The following is a 20572-nucleotide window of genomic DNA, read 5'->3' on the forward strand; positions in this document are numbered from 1 at the left end:
TATACACTAATCGTGCGTAAACCATTCGCAATCCAAGGTGTCGAATGAGATGGCTGATCAATGTTGCCGAAAGACAATTTCGTTCGGACTTTGAGGAATATCTCTTTATTCATGACATCACAATACAAAAAGCACTCCAGGTGCGGACATACGTAATTGTCTATACGCTGATTTTGAGTACATAATAACATACGGCAATATAATTACATCGAGTAAAGAATATTTTTTACCTGGGCGTGACGGTATTTGTTAGGTATGCGTTACGCGGACACGTAAGCGCATATTACAAGCATATCTCACAGGTACGAAGACCGGCGTCGGAAATACCCGTGTCTTTGATGGAAGTGAGTTTAGTTATTGTTTCGCAGGATGTTGAATTTTAAGGGAATCGCCAGGGTGTTGTGTGTACGTATTCGTGTATACGTACACACATGTGCATCACTGATAAAGGGATATACTGATGACACACATTATGTGTATATGACTAGAAAAAAAGGCCTGTTGAAAGGGGCAATCCTACCAACGACAAGTTTCAATCAGCAGGGTATTATTCGTGGTGTTACAACGACGACGACGTTAGATCTGAGGGGAGTTATAACTTGTTCCAAGTTCAAGCTTAGGCTTTCCTAATCGATAGAGCCTCGTGATATTGTTTCAGCGATGATCGTTAATCAATAATTTACCTCAAATTGTAGATTATCGCGACTTAAATGCTATCAGATTGTTCGCCTGCGCTCGATTCATTTCAATCGCACCGTCAATCTCATCACTTTCCGAACAGATTGAACGTACGTACATTGTCACGTTTCCATTCGGGGACAGACAGCTAGCGCTATTCTATTTCGATTCAACTGTATCTCCATTACGCTGTGCTGTTGACATTCGGGAAAGAGTATATTCACCATTTTGTAAACACTCAAATGTCAAAGCGGTCAATTTGTCCGACGTCCTATGGGGCAAAATGTTGTAAATTTTCAAATAATCGAACCTGGGACCATAGGACCGTATGACAAATCGTCGTCCTGGAACTCGTCGGTACATTAATCGAACCGCTTTCTCTTCTGTACTCCTGAGGTGTGATTGTGGCGTACCATGCAATTGTGCATACGTACACAATACGTATGGATATAGATATCTGAATACCTAGGTCGTACGTATGCGAGTATACCTACGTAGATTAAGAATCAATATTTTCCAACGAAAAATAGGATTTGTATAAAAATAACGATAGGGTAAATAATTCCATCGGGTTTCCCGTTCTACACCCCGTCGCTGTCGTCCAAGCTCGGCTTCGCCCTGGACGGAGAAAGGGGATCCGGAGTACCGTTGGTTTCTTCGTGCAGCGGAATCGATGTTGTGCACGTGCGGGAAGCGGAGCTGTGATAAGCGCTCCTCGTTGAATCGCGGGGCAAAAAGTTTGGCCCTTGGCAACCGAACCGTTTGATGAGTAATCGTTTGATTTTTTCCTTCCATACGAATATTATGAATATTATCACCCCCTGCAGTGTGTTTCCCATGTCCGTGATGTACCATAGGGATTTCGGACCCTGGCAGAGCCAGGATATTATCTCCATCGACCAGTTTATACCCATCACGATGAACAGCTTCAGATACAAATTGAACCTGCAACGGAAATGCAAAGACTCGCTGTATTCGTCCAATCTGAAAGTTTTCTCTTCCGTATGTTCGTATAATTACAAACTCGTCGCAGACTGGGTAAACGACGACGCCGGTTCTCGTTTAAAATAATACGACGGAGACGGAGAGCTACGAGTATACAACGGACAAAGTCAAGTTACGTTTTTTCGAGGAATAATAATCCCCGAGTGAACACGGCTACGCGTTTTTAAATTCTTAAAATGTATCAAAGAATCGGAGGCTGCACAAGAGGCATCCCATCTCAAGGAAGAGATCGTCACGGTCCGCGTCTCGCATATGCTGGGTAATGAAAAATGGGCGGAAAAGTTAAGTACCGATAGTTTGGTTTATTGCTTCAGTCGGGTGATCTGTAAACAAGATAACACAAGAGAGACCTTGTGCTATGGGAAGACTGCTTCCAGAATTCTTACCCGAACTTCGTTGCTGTTTTGGAAATAGTTTACGCAACCCGTGACCGATCACATCCAGCATTTATCGTCAACGGCTGATCGAGGGGGAAAAAAAATACTGGAAGGCTAAACGAGGGCATAACATGGAAATACCGATCGGGTATCAACGTGCGGTGGCTCAAGGCGTGATACCTCGACCTCTCGACGTCAACACTCACCATTGTTTGTTGTCGTCGTGCCGTCTGCTGTCAGTTCCTTTCAGATGATGAGCCGTGTCCTTCTTGTGTCGAATGATTTTTATGGCCGTTGACACGAAGAGGAAAATGTTGCACAGGACGGTCAAGCCCATTGGCCCGTAAAAGTACAAGGCCTTGGCCGTTTCGGCTGAAACGAGGATATCGAAAGCTTGATTATTAACGAGCTGCGGCGGCCGACGACAATTAGCGACGTGCTACCGTCAACGCTGTACGCGAGTCAGTGGGAATTATAAGTTATCGATCATTTCCCGAAAGAGCCAGGAGCAACGAGGCAAATGTGGAATGTGTTTCGAAGGTCGACGCGATACGGCCGCAACGATTAAGAGTGGATCGTTCGCAACGGGGACTCTGTCGGTACGTGGTATACGTCGTACGTCCGGCAGACTTGTATAAAAGCATATTGGCTCGGACACCGGTCGTTAGCGTCGACCTCGAACCTCGGTCCTCGATCACTTACTTCTGAACCAGCAACGCTCCTCTCCGAACTCGGGACGGATCACGGTATCGGGGATGCCTGGCACGAAATCCATTATCACGCACACCGCCGTCAGCAGAATCGCGCAGCCCCACGCGTAAATCGAGTACATGAAGAACTTTTTGCGCTCGCGTTGCTTGATGCTTCCTCGAAGAGCACGAAATCCCCTGTAACAGAACGACGTCCGCTGAATGACGATCCAACTGCCGAGAGGCATCAACTGTCCCCGCAGCTCTACGTACGTACGTACGTACGTACAAGGTACAGCTGTAACTCTACTATACGTGTAACGATGGGGTTGAGGACAAAAAGCCGATCGTGAGACAACTAGGCGAGCCGTACCTCCCGTACGAACGTAGAGCCGCGTACACCTATTACCGGAAAATGTTGAAATTGGCGCGGAAAAATGGATATCGTGTATCGGATAACGAACAACGAATAGAGAACGGTCGTACATCAGAGTCGGCGCAAGTTCATTTCAATCTACATCAAAGTGGACGAAGCGTTGCGTCGATCGCAGGTAGACTACAGGGTGATTCCGAATTCCCGGGCTGCTTATTCTCGAATTATGACTTCTCTCGGTTACAAGGGCGGCACCGAATCGAGAATCGCCCTGTATACACCTGTATACCTACCTGCGATACCCAATGATTAGTACAGCTAATAGCGGATCGTTAGGCGCGTTATTCGTTTCCGAATTGAAAGCTGCTTGCGAATTCAACCGCGGCGTCCATGCATACATATACCCATACCATAGAGATATACATGTACATGTATATTCGTGCCTACGCGTACGTACAGCCAGGTAATCGTCGTACCTGTTTACGTCCGTCACCGTCATCCATCGAATAACGAATAATATAGACGAAAATAACACCTCGACATCGGGTACGAGTGTCCGTTATTCCGAGCAAATTAATCAATCGATCAATTGTCGTACACGGTATCCGTATGGAAATATTCATACATTCGTAGAATACCATGTACCTATGCTATACATACATATGTACGTATATCGAGCCTGCGTAGCACTGGAACTTTGAAGGTGCAGCGCGTCGAATATTACGTTAGTTTTGCCACCGCGTCAACGATTCGTAAATCATACGCAACGTACAACGTACAACACACATCATGCAAGTGATCGGCTACTCGGTGATTCTCACAACGGAGACCAGTGCTCGGTAATGAATTGGTGCAGAACTTGTGCGAATCAAGAGAGTTTAATACACGGGTATAATACGAATAGCGTTTAGTCATAACGTACGGTAATACGCAATCAATCAGTTCTCATTGGCAGTGCAGTGATGCAAGATTACAGTATACGTTAATAAATTACCCACCCTTGATTCTGGGCAACTACCTGCGCAGTAGGCTGCAAGCTTGGAAGTACAAATAAGAGATGTTTTATTTACAATGAAAAACATAGGTATGTAATAGTTGTGTCGTACGATATTGCTCGATGAACAAATCATTTCTAACGCCGCTGGAAATAATGAAAAGTTATTATTTCTAGCGGTGGACGACGAGCGATTACGCGCAGGTATCGCGCACGGTTCAACGTCTCTGCGTAGCGTGGGCCCCCGCGTAGCTGTAACGCAGAGACGGTTCGGGGGTCACTCGTACGTTTGTGTGACACGCCGAGCGTGTACCGCAACTCCGGAGGACTGCTCGTCGAATGTGATATTTCATAGCCTGCCGTACGGGCGAATCGGACAGCGGTCAGCTCGGTAACGTTACGGGTAAATACGACGAGGCTGTTTCCGGTATAACTGGTAATTAGCCAACGCCCGTGACGCCGAGTGAGTCACGCGAGCCACGCGCGCACGGGCGGATCGGGTACGACAGTTGACATTTTTCGGAGATCATTTTAAGGTTTCGAAATCTCTCCACCGTTTTCATCGTTATCACCTAACCGGTCCCTTCGATTCGCGCCGCGGTGTAAATTCCACGAGCACGAAATCTGAGATCCGTTCGGCTGGACCGACTCCGAGGCTCTGGCGGGTACTCGTCGCGCGATACGAGGCGTACGCGATGATGCCTTTTTCAATCGTTTACATCCCGACGGTGTTCGATAGCTTTTCAATAGCGTCGCATCGCATCCTGCATACACGCTCATACCGTGCATATAACCCGTTACAGCATGCGCATATCTAGGAATCGTTGGCCTGTATTCATAGACCGCAATTGTACAAAACGCGAGATAACGCATCGTATACGTATGCCTACATCGGCTTTGTACGTACGTACGTACGATACGTGCATATTAGGCGGTGAAGATTCCTCCGATTGTGAGAACCGCGCCCGCGGTATAATAAACATTGTTCGCGCGCTTCGCCGTGAATTGTTGTTTCATGTTTGAAATTAACGACGGCGAATAGTTTTTCCACCCGTTATACCCGCGTACGGTACCGCCATTGTATCGGCTATAACTTGTAGAACAACCGATGACGTATCCCCCTACCGTTGTAAACACGATGAATTTTCATCGCTGACGTACGCCGCGGCTGGCGCGCAACGACGACCAGCGACACGATTCATCTTCTCTAATTGTGAGAAAGTTGGCGAGAGAATGGCCACGAACGACGATTGATTTCGACGAAAACGCGTATGCAGCAGGTGTATACGTACCCGGGTACGTGCGTACGTAGGTAATAACGAGATCGGAAGGTCGAGCGGAAGGGCCGCGGTCCCGGGGGACCGTCGCGAGAAAATAAGGGTGGTCGGTGTCAGTTTCGTCGGACAGTCGGAAATTACCGGCAACTCGACTTTCTCTTCCCTCTGCAACGATTCGCTGAAACGAGCGAGGAAATTGTCCGCCGCCGTCGCCGTCGCCGCAACGGCAAACATCAAACATCGAAGATTACGATTCTCGCACGGCTGTTGTATACGCGTGTGTACGGCGTGCAAATACGCCACGGGTACGTACGTACATCCGGCTGTACTCCGTCGGCGTATAGGACGCGGGGCACCGTCGGATCTCCGTCGTTCGTACCCCGAGCATTGATCCGCGTTCGTACGGGGTGTCCTAGGTGTGTCCTCTATATTTAACTCATCCGCGCGGGTACACGCGAGTACAAATCTCGATGTACGCGTACGTCGTACATGTGCTCGCACACCGTCGGTGTACACACACGCCCCGCCCGCGCTCGTATTTTGGATTAATTCATTAATGGATTCGTTGGGCTCGGCGGCACCCGCAGAGAAAACTAATTACACAAAAATTTTCATCGCGGCAAACATTACGAACATGAAATCGCCGCGATTGTTGGATCGTCGCGACGCGACGCGGCGACGGGATCGGAATTCGACCAACGCCAGACGCGAATCGAGTACACCCCGCACCGTGCAGGCGTACGATAAATTCGCACAGATCGGGTGGTAGGTGGGTACGGGTGTACCTATCATCCGTCCGCTCGTCGACCGCGAATCCCATTCGTTTGGCGAAACGTTCGCGATCGACCTTTTCTATCGCATGTTCGGCTACGACGCCGAACTATACTGTCGTACACGCTGCGATTTCCTCCCTCGATCGCTGACCGGAAATTCCCACCGCAGGTTTTTTGTTGCTTTTGAACGATAGGCACGCGTTCGACTCGCTGCACTATTTCCGTATTATTAGCGGTGCGTATCGACGAAAATAACACCTCGCCGCGGGACAATCGATCACGCGGATCAACTACCTACGTACGTATTACGCTCGCGGGGCGATCCTAACGAAGCCGAGCGTGACGCGGCGTGATTACGTCGAGTGGTCGCTACCCACCGCACCGCCGATTCCCCTTGATTTTTGTCCACGATTACCACATCCGACGAATTTATTCGAAACTATACCACGAAGAGGTACATATGCGAAATTTTCGGCCGACCCCCGACCGATAATGATTCGAACGCCCGTTGAGAATCGGGGCGACGAGCGTCCGTGCGATCGAGGATAATGTGAAATTGATTCGACGGCTGGGTATGCGGATGTTATCGAAGCATTCGTGACGACCGGTAGATCGAGACCGATATAATCGCGCACCCATTCAAGCGGTACGCAGTTCCTGTAACCCACCCTACGGTACCTAGATCTATGCGTAAGCACACGTCCTACGAATAGAAGTGAAATCCATTCGGTTTGCCGACCGATGCACTTCGTCCGGCTGCCCCCCCGTGTCTTTGTCGTCCCACCCACACCCACACCCACACCCATATCCATGTTCGATAGGATTAAACACGGGCGAGAAAAGGTCGCAACGCCGTGCAAGGCGTATATCGGTCGCTTATCGAGAAACGTATGCGTCGTAGGTAGCCAAAAGTCGGACGGGTCGCATTCCGGTGCAATGCGATCACAAGGCTTCGCTCGCACGCAAGACGAATAATTAGTCCCGGTCCGTGTCGAACTCGTAATTTAAGGACGCGTTGCTCGCGCGCGCGAATCGGTTCGCCGAGTGAGGCGATCTTCGTAATGTCAAAGTTCAACCCCATTGTGGGTGAGGGGCGGGGGGGGGGGGGGGGGGAGTTTCCTGCTGACGAGAAAGCGTCGGACGCGCCACGTGAGAGCGGAGCAAACGCGTCGTACGTACGTACGTACATTTACGCGGTGCGACGTATCGAAACCTACACAGATATTGTTCGATTGAAAAATTTGTACCACATCGAACAAACCTGACGCCAGACCCGAGGCCGTCCGGCTCCGTGGTCTCGCTTTTCCTGCATAATGATCAATAGCGATAATTTGCATTGCGTATTAATTCTAACCAGACGAACCGAACTACGTATATTTATTGCACCATAATTTCCCAATTTGTTTTATTCGTTGAACGTGCGCTTCGAATTATTCGTTCGAGGCGCACGCCGACGCCGGCAGCCAAGCGGAATCTCTTCCTGCGCACAAATATCGAACCTTCCTACCGAAGATTATTTTCGTCCATAGAAATTGTAGCCCGTACTACTCGGGGATGGTGTAGCTTTTTGTAAGCGGTGAAAATTTGTTAAATCGGTTCGGTCGTTCCGGAGATCGCAGGCCCCTGCTATAGACACGAGCGAACTAATGAATTTTACCTCTCGCCGATATCGCTACAGATGTATCATACGGATTAGGATTGGCCCGATCCGTTTACGACCAGGCCTTAGGACGAAATCGGAAATCGAGTTGTCCAGTTGGAGATATTTCGCGGATGTGATACAGGCGCGCCTATACCTACCGCTGCGATCATAACGCTGCGATTTCCTTCGAATCTGTTGGTAATCGGAGCGCGAGAGTACCCATTAGCATCGTTCCAAGTAGAAAAAACTGGTATCCCACTTTTATCACATAATTATCACATATGGCTGAATAATCCGATCGGCTCAACCGTATCTAATCGCGCGGGCGCCGGTTAAAAACACACGAGATCGGGACAACTTATAGTATTATTGGAACAAACGAAGAGATTGCGGGAATTAAATTGAAAGTCACGGAATCAACTCCGACACGGCGTCACGCACCGGGAAGTGGCGAAATTTTACAAACGGACCGTTGGGCTCATTTTTCGATAAAAAAAAAACAACTACAGGGAAATACCGGGCGATCTAACACTTTACTCGATACTCACCTTTCTCAACCGATTTTCTCATAATCTTACTCTCGTTTAGCCGTTAAATTTGTCACCCCCGCGGAGATTTCGTCGGCGATCGGGATCCGAGTTTCGATTATAATACCCATGCACGGAAATGTGGGACGTCGTTTCTTCGTACGTTGTCGATCCCGATCGTATTAGGGAAATAAGTAGAAAACGGAAGCACCGAAAACTTACCCAAAGGTCCACCAAATGTCGAAGCACATGACGTTCAACCAGAAAAAACTCGCGAGGAATGAAAAGTGAATCGTAAAGGCTGAAACAGAAAAAAAATCACGCTGATTGTCGATCGTTTCTTCCCTCGATGATTCTCCCGCTTATCGTACCAAGCATGTCGACTATTTCGTCAAGTATCGGTACCGTATCTACGATAAACGTCACGTCATATTGTAGGTATTCGAATACGTTCGAGTGCAATGCGTCACGTGCGAGACAGTAAAGGAATTACGAATACAAGCCGCGCCCTTTGTGGCGCGCTACATTTCCCGCACGACTTCTATTTTTCTACCGTACTTCTGCTCTGTTGCCACTCCGTTACGCTAAATCGACGGGGTTCGCGGAGCGCACGGGGAATTCTGGTCGGCTCGACGGAGAATCATGCGGGTAATCCGACTTGGCGCGAGGGTCCTCCGACTGTTTGTAAACACGACGCTCGGCGATCGACCGCGCGGAGTACACGAATCGATGCCGCGTAGACCCGTGTCGTCGCAACGCGTAGCGTGCCCGATAATAAATAGAAATAATTCGGTAGGTACAAATGAAGATGCAGGCGGGCATCCAGGCGGTGACGATATCCCAGTTGTTGGCTAACGTCTGACTGGCAAAGGCGACGACGAGGCAGCCGACGTACGCGCTGAGCGTCAACCCGTGTATGTTCCTCATTTCCGGTAGTACGGTGTAGACGAGAAAGGTAGCGATCAGAAACGGAATCGATACGGACATTCCGACGGTCGAGGAAAGTTCCCACAGCTTTTCGGACTCCTCCGCGTTCTCGTCGGGCATGCAGAGCCTCGGCAGATAAGCGGTGGAGTTGTCGCCGCGCCAGAGACAGTATTCCTCGGGACTCGACATCGTCGAAGTTTCGCCGTTCGGCAGCCGCAGGGAACCGTTGCTCAGGAGGTAGAAAAAGTCGGCGGGGTCCTCGTCGGGCTCCAAAACGTAACCCGTGCCCGCCTCGCAGGGGTCCGAGACGAACGTTTGGAAATCCTCGGGGTTCGCCTCGACGCTGAGCACCGCGGACAAATCGTCGGAATGCAGAGGCGGTAGGGGAACGGAATCGAACCCGTCCCGCACCGCGGCGCAATAACTGCCGTTCGTCACGAGTTTCATCCCGAAGGGGCAGCACAACGGCAGGCAGGGCTTCCCTCCGCCGTGCGAACACGCTGCCCCTGCACCGGTCCCTGCACCCCGCACCTCCGGTGCGAATTCCACGGACCCGTACGGAACTCGGATTTCACCGGTGACGTTCACTCGCGTTCCCATCGGACGTGGGATCGACGGCGGTCGATCCTCCGGGGATTTCGGCGCGACCGCCCCTACGCCGATCGCCAGCAGGAGCAACGGAACGCGAAGCCCGGCCATACTTCCCGATGCACCGAACCGGACTAACAATAAGTATCGTTCGCTCGAGACGCGTGGAGGATGAAAACCCCTTGTCGAGTTCAGTCGCGACCACGAGATCACCGGGTTCACCGCAACCGAGGAATAACGAGAAAGAGACCGAGGAGATGTGGAAGCGTTGTCGGAATCTCAGATACGCCTATAATGGTCGGGATTCCCACGTCAGTTTCCCGTCGTTCCCGATAAGTGGAATCACGTGCGAAGCGCGTTTGAAAAAACGGAACCGCACCCGGTATATCTGTACGCGCGGCGACGGGCGAGGCGACGCGAACTCGAGGGGAGTGGGAATCCACGTTGTTATCAATTATCTCCTCAATCAATGAAACACGAGCCAAGTTATCGTCGTCACTTTTATTACATAAATTCGGTACGAGTTTTCGTTCGTTCGAGGCCAATTCCAATAAAACTCGTCGCGATCGGAGAGTCGAGATATGACGGTTGTTATCCACGATATTGCCCGCAATCGTGAATTTCTCGTCGCTATCGTCCGCGCTAATAGTCGATACGTATATCCTCGTTTAATAATAATATCCTATTTTTAAGGGTACGACCGTAGATGTATCGGTGCACGACTGCGTGCAATCGGCATAGGCACGCGTACGTATGGGTGTAATACGTGCGTCGGTATAAGCTACGTACGTACGTAGGCACAGCGTTATTATCGCGAGGTGCTGCAAAATGGCTGTCGTTGCAAAAGGCGCAAGAAACACAGCCAATAACATCCTGCAGCTTGTGAAACGCGCGGCTAAGAATAAAACGCTTGGAAACAAATGGAACGTTTCCGGTCAATGCGTAATCGAATAATATGCGAGATACGTGAGCGAAACAAAGGAGATTATCTCACGAAACTAGCCGCGCTTTCAAATTCGATCAAGCCGTGTAATCGGGATAATGTTCGCTTTCCCGATTCGGCAAATTCATAGGTGGACTGCGCGGGAAATTCCGATCCTCGTGCGTGCGGCTGATCCGAAACCCACCGCTGCGAATTCGACGCGTGCGTCCGATCAACTCCGGAAGATTATCGCGTGCAGGTATATCGACGGTGTACAGCGACGGCGATCGTGCGTCGTACCTGTCGCGATCGCTCGGTTTTCCCATTAGAACGGGAGGGGATTCGAGAAGTCATCCGTCGTTCGTTGAATTAGTTTTTTTATCCTCGCCGTATTCGGATTTCCGGTATATCGCCGCGCTTCGCCCGCAACAAGCCCGACTCGTTTTCTTCGCGATCGCCGCGGCGACGGAGTTTCCCAACCAGCGTCGGATCGCGGTACGGACGACGCACTCCTCAGCGATAACACGCACTCCGTAGCGCCGCTCTGCTCTCGGGGGGAGATTTCGCGCGTAAAAAATGAGTCTGAAAAGTTACCCATCACTTTGCAAGCGATCAGCGGTATCTTGCCTTCCGGGTCCAGCTGAACGACGGCCAGATAACTGTAGGCGTTCACCAAACAACCGACGTAACACATCAGCGTTTTGCCGTACAAGTTCCGGATTTCCGGCAGAATGGCGTAGACGACGAAAGTCGCGAATAGGAAGGGTATGGAGAGTATCATCCCCACCGGTTTGTAGAGCGCGGCGGAGGGCTCCTGCGTGGAACCGGTGTATTCGGATTCGAAACAGACGACGACCACGACACTGGTGTCCTCGATCGAAGATCCGATGCAGTACATCTCCTGCGTGAGAGTCTGGCTGAGGGTGGTCAGGACGCCGTTCGAGTGGAGGGTGAACTCGTCCTCCGGCGCAAAGTCCGGCTCGAGTTGATACTTTTTGTTACCACCGGGGCAGAGGATACTCGGGATCGTGAAGAAGGCGTCGTCGAGCACTCGGATCCACTTCAATTCCGGTTCCAAGTTTTCGTCCAACGGCCTCACCGCCGCCGCGGTAACGTCGTCCACCTCGACGCACCTCGACCCGTTCAGCAACTCGTTGCCGTTGCAACAGGTGCGTACGCAGGCGTTCGCCACGTTGCACGGACATCCGAAGGTCGCATTGTCGATCGTCCAATAGGAGGATCGGGGGAACTGCTGGCGGCGAAAATAGAGGCTACCGTCCTCCAGCTTCTCCGCCTGATCCAAGGAGATCCGCAAGCCTTCGGGGCAGGACGGGTGACCGGAGCCGGCGACGCAACGGAGAACAACGACGATCGCGAGCACGCCGCTGAACGTCGAAGGCATCCTCTCGGTGACGAAGACCTCGGGGGTCCGGGGCGCGATCGGTTCGGTTGGCCAACGTACGATATTCGCGATCACCGCTCGAGAGCAGTTCACCCGACTCACTGGGATATCGCGGCGATATTTCTCAACGAACGTGCGACGCGCTAGACGGTACACCCATTAATATGCGGCTTATCGTCAACGTGGACCGTGCGTCGCACGCTGCGACACGGCGACGCGAACCTTCGACGTTCGCATCGCGTCAGCGCACGGCCCCGACGTCCCTGACCTCCGCGGGTTTGCAATTATACAACACCGCTGTTAACCAACGCGGGCATGTCGCAGGATGCGGTAGATTTCCGCCGCGGATAAATAACCGTACCCGATACACAAATAACCGTATCGCGTGAGCGCGAGCCGCTCTCCTCCGTTAGCTCCTTGATCCGCCGGCTGCCTCTATAACATTTCTGCAGCGAATGTTTGAGAAATGTTGCGCGACCATTATTTCGCGGAAGCGGATCCGACGCGCCGCACAGCGATTGTCTTTGGTGGGATGATGCGCCGAGTGAAGATCGCTCGACGTCGCGGCGTTAAAATTCAACCGACTCTACAACGGAGGCACCCGTCGCGAAGGGATCCGATCGACACCTCGATCCGCGGCAGCTTCGGCCGCGCGACGCGCTATCTCCTTCGAACGACGATCGTCGCGTGACGCCTGCAACGTTCGACGCGTGTTGGGAAGATCTGACGAAACGAATCGGTAAGAGATCGCTCTCGATCTCGATCGCAGACTTGAAAGCCACCGCGCGACCCACGATTCGCATTTCATCCGAAGCGGCTGACTCGTTCCAACGGCGTCGATTTATTTATTCTACGCACTTAATTTTGTTATCGTACGATCACCTCGCCGAAATATCTTCGGATCCCGTACCCGCGCGGTGAGCTTCTCTCGGGTCGTCCTTGCTTTTCAAGTTATATGCGATCCGTAGATTATCGAGACCGCCCCCGGATAAAGAATCGCCGGATTCCAAGAGTTCGGTATACGTTCATTTTTATACATACCATTTTGTTTTAACGCGAGACGCGTACGTTGTATACATTACAGATCTCTGTGTACGGGCACGCAAACGAAAATACCCGCAGTGCGGAGTTACACGTAGCCGCACAGGTCCGTTCGATATGCCTACGGTACGGCCGTTCGCGCGAGTGGTGGTAAATAGTGAACGCGAGCCGAGGCGAATGTATTTTCTACGCGCTACGGCGTCGACACGCGAGCGTGCCGTACACAAAGTCCACACGTATTCCGGTGATCCTACGGAATGACCTACACGCCTTACCGTCTCAGCTTTCGTTGCACGGGGCAAAAGCGAAACCCGTTCGTGCCGAACCAAGGAGTAATAAACGCTTACGTCGGTCCCGCGCGCTCGCAGGACACGCGGTACTTCTGGCAATCGGTATGGAAATCAAAGAACCCCGTCGGGCGATCGAACGTACGAATACCAGAAATTGAGAGGTAGCGCAGCTAGTTCCGATTTCACCGCGATACGCGGACGTTCGGCTTTCACGTAAAATTGGCAGTCGGGATTGTCTCTCGTGGATTGTTTCGTTCGCTGACTCGAATTTCTCTCAACCCTGCGACGGTGAACGGCTCGAGGAATTATTTATCGGCGTACGCCGAGCAGCGATTAAGCCACACGTACGGCACACAAACATCTTCCGGAGAGAGTTTCTCGCGATTGTACCGCCGGTTATCGCCGCGGCAGTTTCTGCTGTACCCCGCGATTAAAAAATTCCGTTCGCTTCCCCCCGTACGTACGTACGCGTACTACTCCCGGAGCAATCCGATTAGGAGGGAATTCGGTTCGGCTGTATCCAATCGATGTCCGCTGTTATCGTCTCACGGACGATCGAGGAGAGCCTCCGATTACGACTTACTCCGATCGATCGCGACCGCGGTAAATAAATAACTCCGCAATCGCGAAAACCGCCGTGTCTTTGCTGAGAGTAGCCTCGCGTTGACCGCACAATTTGTCCCGAAGCGTCTCGATCGCAACTCCTCCGACATAACGATCGGCGTAGCCGTACGACGTGCGCGTAGCGGTACCATTTGTAGGCAGGGTCTTCGAGTTTCACCGCAGCCGTTATACCGGCGTGCACGACCGGAAATATCCGGCACCACCGGCGCTCGTCGGTCACGGAGATATGTTAATTTGATCGATTACCTAGGCCCGTGCAAAGGGCGTCCGTTGCGAGAACAGCTTGATCTCCGAGTTGTGCGGTGACGAGTGCGATGTACGCGAGAAAGAGTACGCCGACGTAGGCGCGGAGTGTGAGTCCGTGGATGTTGTCGAGTTCGGGGATGACGGTGTAGATGACGAAGGTCGCGATCAAGAAGGGCGTGGAGAGGAGCATCGCCACGGGGTAGATCAACGGAATGGTATCCGAGTAGTCCGCGAAGCACACCGCGACCACGGTTTCCGATTCGTTGCCCCTCAGGACCGACGCGAAGCAATAATCGCTCGTTCCCAGCAGGGTCCCCTCGAGGTACTTGGGCTTGTAAATCGTCCCGTTCTCCAGGAGGTAAAATTCGTCCTCCGGATTCTCGTCCGGGCTGAGGGCGTAACTTCCGCTGGCGCACGGGAAACCGTAGACCCTCGCGTAAATCCAATCGGAGCGGTTCACCGGGACAAGGTCGGAGGTCCATACCTGGGGGAACTGCAGTTCCGAAGCGGGTAGTTCGGAATTTTCTACGCACCGCGTGCCGCTCGTGTAGAGGCCGGCCGGGCAGCAAATCGGCACGCAATTTATCATCGACGACGCGCAATCCGGGACCCGGTCGTCCGACGCTCCGCCCATCCGTCGGCTCTCCCCGCGATCCGCGTACGACAGCTGGGCCCGATCCAGAGACGCGGCTCGAATCAAGACCCATGAAAGGAGAATTAGCGCCCGGGGGAAAATCGAGTACATGATGCTACCTCGGCACTCACGCGGGCCAGACTGACCATCGGCCGAACGTTCCGTTCTACCTTCGAGCCCGGCGATGCGCCGGCTATCGCCGTGGATGGGGAAATTCCCGCTCCGAGGCTTACTTTTCCGTTATGTCGCGAAGGTTCCGAACCTGCATGTAGCCCTCGCGCCCCCGCCGAGTACGGAGGCGGGCATATCGAATGACTCTCAATCGAACGGCGGTCGAGCGATTCTCCGGGTGGACGGAGTTCCTCGTGACAAATTGACGACGACGAGTTTTAATTGGCAACACCCTCGACGCGAATATCACGCTCACGATCGGTCGTGCTCCTCCGAAACCGATCAGCTTCACCTTCGAGCGTCGTCGCTCATCGATAAGGCTCACCGATAGCGACCGTTCACGCTGGCTCGCAGTCCATGCTACACCTACAGCGATCGGTTATTTCCGATTAACTGATCGCGAGCCTGCGTACGATGACCGGTTGCAGTCATACGCGTAACCGAAGGTTCGTTTATTTTATTTGTTTGTTCTGTGAACGGGTTCACGTCTGCACGATGAGTCAGGAGTTTGTCTACCATTTTTTTGCCCGGCGATAAGTCGCACGTGGCCGTACCTGTACACGAACCTTCGATATTCGAACCTGACGTTCGGCTGACTCGTCAGTGTACACGTACCGTTCAAGTTATTGAAATTTGTTTCGAGTGTCGGGCTGCGCCCCCGTCAGCGAAATTAAGAAGGAACGCTCCCGTACGGTATAACTCATCGTTTCGTCTCTTCGTCCGGCAATGTCGCACGTTGCGTCGTACAGCTCTACGTACGTACAATAATCCAATAATCTTACCTAACGAGATGCAAGTGTTCTGGTCCACGTCCACGAGTTGGAGAACAGCGAGGAAGCTGTACGCGTTGACGAGGCAGGCCACGTAGCACATGAGGGTTTTACCGTAGAGATTCCTCAGTTCCGGAATAATCGCGTAGACCAGAAAGGTAGCAGCCATAAACGGTATCGAGAGAATCATCCCGACGGGGTACATCTTCATCTCGAGGGTCGACGGTACGACGGCTTCCTCCTCGACGAAACACACGAGAACCCTGATCTCGTCGGAAGACGCTTGCCAATCGAGGCAGTATCTCTGCGGCGGAAGAACCAACTCCGAGGTCCTCAGTACACCCTCGCCGTCGAGGACGAATTCGTCCTCGGGATACTTGTCCGGTTCGAGTATGAAGACGTTGTTGGGACAAATCTTGTTGGTGAGGATGTAGAAGTGATCCTCGAATCTGGCGATCTCGCGAATCCCGAGGGCGAGATTAGCCGGGGGCAGCATCAGATCGGGTAACACTCGAGTATCCGGTGAATCAACGCAGCTCGCGTTTTTCAGAATCTTACCCTTCGGGCAACATTTCCTCAGACATTTCACCGAAGTCAGACCGCAAACGCAGCCTAGCGTGACGTTTGACCGCTCGTCCCACCAATGATGCCCAGCTGGGTAAAGGAGCCCTTCGTGCGAAATCGTGCCATTTCCGACCTGCACGGGCGTCAGTGGGACCGTAAGCGCCAGGGGACAGGGCGCAACGGGCGGGGTACCCCCGTCACCGGTACGCTCGGGACTGACCATCGCCAGGGAGAGGCCGACGATGAACGCCACGCAGATTCGGAACTTGCGCTCACCGTGCATCCCTTAGAATCGGTGGTTATTCCGGACTGATCTGCCGAAAGCGGATGCGGGGTCGCAAAAGCAGCCGAGTACAAATAGGGCGGAACTCCTCAACATCCACCGTCTCCGATCGGCATCGACACGACGACGTCCTCCATCCCTTTCCTCGTACCGGGAGTATAAATTCAACGGATCACGTCCCAAAGACGACGTCCGTCGCTCATCTGACGCTCGACGATGCCCGCACCCGACTGCAGCCACTACGCGATTCGCAGTCCGCGCTCAGCGGTCGACCCCGAACGCTGATTGAGGATTTCTTCTTTCCCGCCCAAGACCCTTCGCGCATTTTATCCGACAACTTTGCGCCTCCGATTTTACTCTATTGACACCCTCCCTGCCTACCCCCTACTTCTGCATTCGTTACCAATCGGTGAAGCCAAAAACTGGATACACTTTGTTATCTGGTAGGTGATACGGATGAGTGTTTCTCACGGTGCCCAGCAGTTGGAGCTACCCGCCGAGGGAATTTACAAAAATTCGGTACAAGGGTGCCGGTAACCCCGGAATCGTTCACTCGCTCGTCTCTCGTCGTTTCCATCCTTCCCCAGCTATCGTTGTTATCGCCGGCTTGTTTCTCCGTCCCCGCTGTCCGCCTCAACGGGTGGGGTCGGCGATAACGGATGATAAAAACCTGTTACAAACGCTCTTATCTAGAGGTGACACCCATGACGGAACGGATTTGCTACGGGTTCTGCCCTACGGCCGATTATCTCGATGAGAACTGTTAATTGAGCGTATAACGTACGAGGTGCAAAAACTTCCTCGACCTTATTCCTATATCCAGGCTACTTGGCGGCAATTCGCAGCAGCAAAGATCGATTGTTCGCGGAATCAGGGAATCGAGCTACTTCTATGTCTCTGCGAAGGTCGGTGAAAAATTCCCCTCGTTATTTGTTCGAATAATTGTTGTTTCGACATCGAAACCCCGGCCATAACACGAGTAATTGTTATTCACGGTTGTTACGACAGATGTTCCCTTCCTCCATGGAGCTTACGCAAAGCTCTTATAAATAAGTATGTATGTATGTATACCTATACGTATGTATAAGCTCTGAACCTTCCTCAAACTCCGGTGTTATCGTCCTCGAACTCGTGGCATTGGTCCTTGTGATTTTCGCATCGGAATTGCGGCGATAGCAGGTGAAACAGCGATCGTCGTCGATCCTTTTTTCATCTTTCTTCTTGTCGTGCAGGTGGTACCAAGTCAGTCGATGGTGTTTGCTCACGGATTGACGACCGCTGACGACCGGACTGCTTGGGGGATTTCCTCGCTGTAACCCTCACCCGCTACTTGTCCCGAAGAGTTAACGTTGTACCGCCCACAGTACCTAACCATACCCTGATACCTACGTCGGTCTTCCTTGTGAGATAATACCACGCTAATCTCTACATCCGACGAATCGTTTTTACAATGCATATGAAATACAAATCGTACGAAGAGCTGCTCCGTAAAGTATGGCTATCTCGATTGAATTCACAATCAACTAATCGCGAAACGCTGGTGGGGGACGCTGACACGAGTCATAAGATTACATTTAGGATAAACCGAAGGGATAAACCAGCTGAAAGATTGATTACTATGACCGTAGGCCACGACAGTCACGCGCTAACTCTACTCGCTCAACACATTCGGTAGCCTCATCGTCAGGTCGTCAGTGCTCGCAGTGAGTATCCGTATTTGTCGCTGCCTAGACGGTGAGTGAGACAACGGCTTGGCCAAAAATACCGAAAAAAGCAGGGATTTGACAAACTGCTTTTGATTTTGTCAATTACGAATCTGCACCGTTCGCAAGGTTTCAAATATTACATGTTCATTGATCACATGAATATTATGGCCATGCTCAAACCTTGATTGATTCCTGTTACCTTTCCATTTTCATCGATCATACTTGTGGCCATGATATTTCAACTTTCGCCTAATTTTCTGTTCGATTAAAATAGTTGTGAATTCCTGGTGAAAATTTGAACGGATTTAATAACGTAATAGAAATAACTTTCAGCAATACCAAACGTTTCCAAACAGTTAATTCTGTATCGGCTTGTTTCATCATTCTTCTTTATCTTAATCTTAACATCCTAAATTACGGTGGAGATGTTGGATTCCCGGTATTCGTAGTAAGAATCACTTGCACTTTGACCTAAGAGTTATTCAAATTTCATCATTTAGAAACTGCCCATGTTTAATTAATAAATACAGTCATTGACTGTTTGTAAACTCATGTTACCTTTGATGCTAAAAACACTTACCGCACATTGATTGTTCCAGCGTTTTCTATCGATTGTAAATTATTCTTTTAATTCAGGAACATTATGGCCAATCTGGACACAGTCAAAGCACTGTTGAGAGCTGCAGATGGGATCAGTTTTGACGTTGACTCAACGGTCATACAGGAAGAAGGCATTGACGAATTGGCAAAGTTCTGTGGAAAAGGAGACGATGTTGCCGCTCTGTAGGGAATACAATTAAATTTCGCTTCTCAATTTCAGTACCAACCACAAGTCTATTTGTGATTACTTCAATAATAATATCTCGATAAATTTCTAGAACAAAGCAAGCCATGCAAGGAAACATGAGCTTCCGGGAATCTTTGGGAATTCGTTTAAACATCATCCGACCTACCCAAAATCAGGTTAAAGATTTTATACGTACTCATCCAGTGCGGCTTACACCTGGCATCAAGTAAGTTTAACAGCAATTGTGTATGCTGTGACTTGTTGTTTATCACGAGCATTTTCCAAATCAATCAACAACCGTACATCCCATATTACAGAACTCTGGTCGATACCATTCAGTCACAAAATAAACAAGTCTTCCTCATTTCTGGTGGATTTTACTCTCTGATCGTGCCTGTTGCCGCCCAACTCAACATCCCACCTGAGAATATTTTTGCCAATAAACTTAAATTCTATTTCACAGGTTGGAAAAATTATTTGAAATAGTTATTTTTGTCAAGCTGGCGATTCTCATTGACACTTGACTTGGCGCTTTGTGTTTTTTTGTAGGTGAATATGCAGGCTTTGACGAAAACCAGCCTACATCTCGATCGGGTGGAAAATGCGACGTTATTAAAGAGCTGAAAGATAAGAGGCTACTGAAGACCATTGTACACATCGGAGATGGAGCAACGGATTTGGAAGTTTTGCCTCCAGCAGATACTTTTATCGGTAAATAGAATAACAATTATTTGCATCGAGACAATACCATTTGCAAAGATTAGTAAATTCGAAACGGATAAATATCAAGCTGCTTTTTCCATCGATTCATTACAGGATACGGAGGCAATATCATCAGAGAAGATGTCAAAGCTCGAGCTCCTTGGTTTATCACAGACTTCAATGAACTGGTGAAAGTGCTAGAGGAATAACTTTCACCTATAGTATGTAAATGTTTCATTGGACTATTACAAAGGGTGTCGTGCTCTCTCATGCAGGCAGAGATGATGCAAATATGAAACCTGTTCATTAATCAAATCGTCAGTAACCCCATGTTTGACACATGAGGCAATTAATATTCAATATACATGTATGTATGTATGTATGTATAGTGCATTACGTATTGTACATATGTAAGATGTTTTGAACTTCACATTGCCCTCTCTTTCTGTATTCGGGCATTCATATTATTACGTTTAAATGATTATTACCGGTAGCCTTGCAGTACGAAAAAGGGACAGTGACTTAAAGAAAGTGACAATTTTTCACGTATAAGGCGTTAATAAAATGTTTATACACTATC

At 50.5% G+C, this 20572-nt stretch overlaps 2 protein-coding genes across 21 annotated transcripts; one reads left to right on the forward strand and one right to left on the reverse strand.

Moving 5' to 3' along the window:
* Positions 1-89: 89 nt before the first annotated feature.
* On the reverse strand, positions 90-17027 carry LOC105685460 (G-protein coupled receptor Mth2-like). Of its 8 annotated transcripts, none has more exons than XM_020852014.2 (6): positions 15963-17027; positions 8558-8636; positions 4121-4159; positions 2763-2947; positions 2267-2432; positions 90-1623 (listed from the first exon to the last, which is right to left on the reverse strand). In XM_020852014.2, the coding sequence occupies exons 1-6, from the start codon at positions 16795-16797 to the stop codon at positions 1260-1262; spliced, it is 1668 nt and encodes a 555-aa protein (XP_020707673.2). In that variant the 5' UTR covers positions 16798-17027; the 3' UTR covers positions 90-1259. The 8 variants fall into 8 exon arrangements, with proteins under 8 accessions (XP_020707673.2, XP_020707676.2, XP_020707675.2 ...); XM_020852017.2 differs by lacking the exon at positions 15963-17027 and adding an exon at positions 14376-15132; XM_020852016.2 differs by lacking the exon at positions 15963-17027 and adding an exon at positions 11367-14474.
* LOC105685461 (phosphoserine phosphatase) lies at positions 3684-20570 on the forward strand. Of its 13 annotated transcripts, none has more exons than XM_048653451.1 (7): positions 3897-3961; positions 18426-18500; positions 19140-19286; positions 19382-19516; positions 19608-19753; positions 19840-20001; positions 20107-20570. In XM_048653451.1, exons 1-7 carry the CDS (start codon positions 3912-3914, stop codon positions 20199-20201), a joined length of 810 nt encoding a protein of 269 aa, XP_048509408.1. In that variant the 5' UTR covers positions 3897-3911; the 3' UTR covers positions 20202-20570. The 13 variants fall into 13 exon arrangements, with proteins under 13 accessions (XP_048509411.1, XP_048509408.1, XP_048509413.1 ...); XM_048653452.1 differs by lacking the exon at positions 3897-3961 and adding an exon at positions 15115-15626; XM_012399555.3 differs by lacking the exon at positions 3897-3961 and adding an exon at positions 17071-17702.
* Positions 20571-20572: the final 2 nt, after the last annotated feature.

This window comes from Athalia rosae, chromosome 3 (assembly GCF_917208135.1).
Source record: "Athalia rosae chromosome 3, iyAthRosa1.1, whole genome shotgun sequence".
Classification (NCBI taxonomy): domain Eukaryota; kingdom Metazoa; phylum Arthropoda; class Insecta; order Hymenoptera; family Athaliidae; genus Athalia; species Athalia rosae.

Coding starts and splice junctions, on each gene's coding strand:
- LOC105685461 (XM_048653451.1), top strand. CDS start 3,912: ATGCAAGTGATCGGCTACTCGGTGATTCTCACAACGGAGACCAGTGCT. Junction 3,962..18,425: donor ACAACGGAGACCAGTGCTCG/GTAATGAATTGG, acceptor CTATGACCGTAG/GCCACGACAGTCACGCGCTA. Junction 19,287..19,381: donor GGAGACGATGTTGCCGCTCT/GTAGGGAATACA, acceptor ATAAATTTCTAG/AACAAAGCAAGCCATGCAAG.
- LOC105685460 (XM_020852014.2), bottom strand. CDS start 16,797: ATGCACGGTGAGCGCAAGTTCCGAATCTGCGTGGCGTTCATCGTCGGC. Junction 2,948..4,120: donor GTAGTTGCCCAGAATCAAGG/GTGGGTAATTTA, acceptor GTTCTGTTACAG/GGGATTTCGTGCTCTTCGAG. Junction 2,433..2,762: donor GGAGCGTTGCTGGTTCAGAA/GTAAGTGATCGA, acceptor TCCTCGTTTCAG/CCGAAACGGCCAAGGCCTTG.